The sequence below is a fragment of the Cyprinodon variegatus genome, unplaced genomic scaffold (assembly GCF_000732505.1).
Source record: "Cyprinodon variegatus isolate N-32 unplaced genomic scaffold, C_variegatus-1.0 Scaffold15, whole genome shotgun sequence".
Classification (NCBI taxonomy): Eukaryota; Metazoa; Chordata; class Actinopteri; order Cyprinodontiformes; family Cyprinodontidae; genus Cyprinodon; species Cyprinodon variegatus.
In genome coordinates, this window is record NW_015150468.1 from 1136993 (window position 1) to 1142385 (window position 5393).

A 5393-nucleotide genomic window follows, 5' to 3' on the forward strand; every position below is an offset into this window, starting at 1 on the left:
TCTATCTATCTATCTGTAGACGTGAGGCTCAAAGCTGAGGCTTTTATTTCATGGTCTCACACGCCATCTAGTGTTACAAAAGGTGAAATTGCAGCTGTCTTGATTCTGAGCTGAATGCTTTTGGTCCTGGTGCAGTGGTTGGGTTTCACTGTTCAGGGGTTAAAATGAATTATAGATTTTATTTTTAATCATAAGGCCTTCACAGGAAGCTATGTGCATTAACACATAAACTGGATCGATTGCTTGTGTGAGAGTCAGCTTTAAAAAAAACAAAACAAAAGGGGGATAAAAAGAATGGGATGGAGAGGGCGACTAATTTTGGCATAAATCACTCCGTGTGGATTTGGATTCCTATCTGTTTCTGTGGTGGGATGCAGATATGATCCATGCTTATGCCCATCTATTACCAAACTTGTTCTTCAGCTTGCACCGGATGGAAAACAGATCTCTGGAAAAAGCGAGCTTCCACATGTGTCAGCCATTACTGCAGACAACTCAATTAAGTCTGAATGCCTTTTTAAGTGCAGAATTGTGGCACACAAGGGGGATTATTGGGGTGATATTATTTGCAGTTTTCCTCAGGAAAACTTGGAGGATTTGGCGCTGTTGTGGTTGTGCATGTTGAGCATGACAAAACATGCTTCTGGATAGTTTTTTTGGACGCTATGGTACTGGATAAATTTAAAAAAGACAGATGCTCACAAGGGAGCTGCAGTGGGAGGACAAGAGCAGAGGTTGCGCACATTTCTATTCAAACACGCAGGGCACACTTCACCCTTTCATCTCCTCTGCTGGTGTTTATATTGCTTTGTAATGGCTTTTAAGGTATCATGCATGCAGTAAGCAGAGATGAAGCCATAAAGAGGGTTGACATGAGGGAACGCTACTGAATGTGCAATAATACTGGCCTTTACTAGTCCTTTCATGCTTTGGAGAAACTTTTCAGCGACTGTCAAAGAGGTATTTATCACTTTAATCCCCACCTGGCACGAAGAACGAACGTGAGGGTAAGTTACACATCCCCGCCATACAGCCGTGCTCTTTCTCTAAGCAGATGAACAGGTGGTCATCTGGAGATGTCAAAGCCAAACACTCACCTGCCCCCATTGTTCAGGGTGTGGTGTTATAGATAAAGGCATGTTTGAGCAGCAATTATTGTAGGCCTTCACTCTAGGTTATTAGCTTGGTACTCTTATGTGCTCATAGATGGCCAAAGCCTTTAGATGAAGCTTGAATTCTCTCTGTGAATACATAGATTTCCATTTTAAATTGGAGTTTAAATCAATCTGGGTTGGAGGAGGTTTGCACTTTACGCAGGTAGCTGCTGACTAAAGGCCTAGTTTTAATTCCTATTTAGCTGTATTACTCACCCTTATTGTGTTAACACCGAATTATTGTATTTGTCACATTTAGCCTCCTTATGCAGATACAAGGCACAAATTCATCGTCTGTCCCACAGCAATTAAATGATTCATTGCCTTTATTGTGCTTTAACAGGATGTTGATTGGGAGCATAAGCCATATTGATTGTCCTGATGGAAACAGGAAATCACAGAGATAGAAATAAAATCATCTGTGGTTCCCGGTGTGAGGATACCCAGGGGAAAGGCAGGCAATTGCGCACCGTTGAGTGGCATTACCCCCAGCAACCTCCTCCCTTCCATTCTCTCCCCTATGGAGACCTGGAAGAGACGTCATCCGTGGTTGTTATGCTGCGAAATGACGCTGGCACTTTCTCCACCACCCTACCCTACCATACCCCACCCGCCCCTGCTACTGCAACATTACCCCTGTGGTCTCTTACGGAAGATGCAGCACTCCTCGTCTGCACCATTTCCAGCATGAAGTTTGACGCCTGACAGTAATCAGCTCTTGCTTTCTGCCATCATTTCCCCTCATGTGGAAGTGGAACCACTTGAGCACGATGCTGATAATAATATCAGCCTAAATGCATCCTATACACATAAAGCTGGCCTCGATCCCGTAAACCTACATGGTCCTCTGTGCTGGGAAATCTTCACTGGAAATCCTCGACATTTGAACCAGAATATCACTTTAAATGATGAGTTGGACTTATTAGCAATCCTCAGTGATAATTTAATCATGGACTCTTCGTCCATGGCCTTCAGCCTCATTGTTGTTTTAGTCGCTAAGAGGAAAAATACCCCCATCCTTACACTCTCTCAAACATATACACACAAACACACACACAAAGAGAAGCCAGCCCCTCCCCATGCCCTCCCTCTAACACACACACTCATACACTCTGGTAGACCACGTCACTGAGCTTGGGGAATGAGTGGCTCATTAAGAAGAAGGATGTGATATTCTGAATAGAGACTGTGAGACTCCCAGCACATCTATTTTTAGCAGCGATATCTCTATGGCACTCACCGTGGTGTCTGTTAATTGCAGGCACAGCCCCAGACACCAATTAAGAAAGAAACAAATGCTTTAAGGTGGGGATGTTTTTTTTTTTTCTTGCTCTTCTTCTTCTTCTTACCAGAGAGGTCCTTTTGTCTATCTTTAGTAAAATCAGGGACTTTTTGTTCACTTGCCTCGTTTTGGCTGGCAAGTCTGGGACATGTGGAGAGCTGTCAAAGAATCAGTGTGCCTAAATTTTTCTGGTTGCTTTAATGTCTCTGGTGCTTGGATGTTCTACATCGTATTGATTATCTGTGAGCCTTAGAGCTTCTTAAAGGTAAGGGACGTGATTGTGCGCTGGTGGTTCACTAATCGAGGATGTATGTTCAGCGTTTCCTCTCCTCATCTGGCTCCACCTGCTGGCATGCAGCTCACCTTGTGATTCCAGGGAGAGGTTGTTCTGCAGTTTTTAGATGATTTCCTGATGCTTTAGTATGCGGTTGGGGTTTTTCAGAGGGCTGATTACGATTCTGGTGGACCTGTCTAAAGGTTGTAGAACACAGTCCCTTGAGAGCTGGCTATCCCTAGTGTATGGGAGTTTATATTTGATGGATCCCGTCTCTTTAAAATAGAAGAGCCCAGGTCCCTCTTTCATGGCCACAGGGTTTGGTGTCAGACTGGTCCTGCCGTGCAGACCAGTTTGTAGCACAAATAGTTTAGAAGTGCAGTGGCGATGTTTGCCAAAGCTGACATAAACACAATGTTTGCAGTTCAGCTTATTCTATTAGTAGATGCTGGACAAGCAAGAGCCTTCTGAGGCATTTATGCTGGTACAATTCTTGTTTTTTGGACCTTTAAACAATCAAAGTGTTCTAAAAAAAAACTAGACATGGTGTGAGCTTTTAAAGCGAGACCGTTACTGATGCAGAGATGGGTGAATGATAGCTGGAGCCATTATAAAACCACACATGCCTGCACACTCCTTGCCATACTCTGCAACACAAGCCTTCATGAATAATAGCAACCCTGTTAGGATGTTTCAAGTATCTATTTGTGCACTCTTATCTTTAGTAATAAGCAGTCTCTCTCTCTCTCTTGCTGTCGTCTCTCTGATGCTCAGCACAGCTTTGGTGCTTCTGCTGCCAACAAATTGAAATCTAAGCCAGACCTCACATAGATTTACAGTTTGCAAACAGTTTGAAAGCACTGATGACACGGTGCCATTGTCAGTTTGATAAAACATGTTGTGGTTATTCAAAAGCTGTCTGTTTTTGGCATGCAAACAAAGAGATGTTGGTCTTAAAAAAGGCTAAAGTGATGCATTACTGATTAAGAAGGGGGTAACTTGAAATACTCTTTGATTGACTGTTTTGTTCTCTTTCCTCTTTCTGTTTTCCCTCCAGTTCCACCAGGTTAGAAGAGTGATGACCATCCTGTTCCTTACTATGGTTATTTCATACTTCAGTTGCTTGAGAGCTGCGCCCCTGAGAGACGCCCCGGGCATGCGGGGCCATCGGACGGAAGGCTACCTGGGCGCTGCTGCAACGGCCCCCCGAGGTCACGGGACTCCACAGAGTGGCGGGCTAGGCCAGCGGGAGGAGCTCCCGTCACTCACAGACACGTTTGAGCAGGTGATAGAGGAGCTGCTGGAGGTGGAGGGCGAGGCGGCGCAGCTGGGACAGGGGGGCGACAAGAGCCAGGGAGGCGGGGGTCCGTCACCCTTGGCCGCCGCCGAGGCCAAGGATGTCGACCTCTACAACTCGCGGGTGATGATCAGCAACCAAGTGCCTTTGGAGCCGCCGTTGCTCTTTCTCCTGGAGGAATACAAAAACTATCTGGATGCTGCAAACATGTCCATGAGGGTGCGGCGCCACTCTGATCCCTCTCGGCGTGGAGAGCTTAGTGTGTGTGACAGTATTAGCCAGTGGGTGACAGCTGTGGATAAAAAGACGGCGATAGACATGTCTGGGCAGACAGTAACCGTCATGGAGAAGGTCCCTGTCCCCAATGGCCAACTGAAGCAATACTTTTATGAGACCAAATGCAACCCCATGGGGTACACAAAGGACGGCTGCAGAGGAATAGACAAGCGGCATTATAACTCCCAATGCAGGACAACCCAGTCCTACGTGCGAGCGCTGACCATGGATAGCAAAAAGAAGATTGGCTGGCGGTTTATAAGGATAGACACTTCATGTGTATGCACATTGACCATTAAAAGAGGGAGATAGTGCATAAAATGTATAGATTTTATTGAAGAGTTTAAAAAAGAGAATAAAGAGAAAATATCTATTTGTATATACATAACAGGGTAAATTATTCCGTCAAATGAAAATTTTATGGACTGCATGTAAAAAAAGATGAAGTTTATACAGTAAAGTGATACTACAGTCTATTTATTGAACATATTCATGACCTTGTAAACAATTAAAAAAAATCTGATCAGTCATTTGCGCCCAGTTTAAATTACTATATCACATTAATCGAGACATTGTGATCTGTTTACGTTGCCAATAATTAGAAAAATGAAGGAAAAAAAAAACAAACAAAAAAATAAAACAAACTGCAGGCAAAGAATGAGAGGACAGTTCCATCTACAAAAGCTTGCATGCTGCTTTCAATTGTGAATTAATAAATTCTCCACTTTCAGAGAAGAAAAAAACATAAAAAAAAAGGATATGATGCTGACATAAAAAAGTCATTCAGTTCACATACTCAGCAGAAAAAGACTTCCTCTCAAGTTAAATTATCTGTTTACTGTTCTAAACTTCTTAAGGTAATGTTGGAATTACATACTATGTCAAGGTGCTGTTGTCAAAGCTTTGCTGTTTATTTTTTTATCCCCACGAGAGGAAAAGATATATTTAAAAAGAGAATATATATATATATATATATATATATATATATATATATATATATATATATATATATATATATATATATATATATACATTGACATGTTTCTGGGTTAATATTATTCATTTTGTATGTTGTGAAGTTGTTTGCAATATTAAACTGAAATATTTGAA

The 5393-nt window shown here is 42.6% G+C and overlaps 1 protein-coding gene across 8 annotated transcripts in view; it reads left to right on the top strand.

The window, feature by feature from the left end:
- The window catches only part of bdnf (brain-derived neurotrophic factor), a 45650-nt gene extending 40416 nt beyond the window's left edge, over positions 1-5234 (top strand). For 6 of the 8 annotated variants that reach the window (XM_015384151.1, XM_015384160.1, XM_015384200.1 and 3 more), the window contains one exon: positions 3768-5234. In XM_015384151.1, coding sequence (XP_015239637.1) covers positions 3768-4595 — 828 coding nt within the window. In that variant the 3' untranslated portion in view covers positions 4596-5234. Of the gene's footprint in view, positions 1-2287; positions 2460-2529; positions 2702-3767 lie in introns of those variants that run through there. The other 2 variants (XM_015384176.1, XM_015384209.1) reach the window with 2 other exon arrangements.
- The last annotated feature ends 159 nt before the right edge of the window (positions 5235-5393 follow it).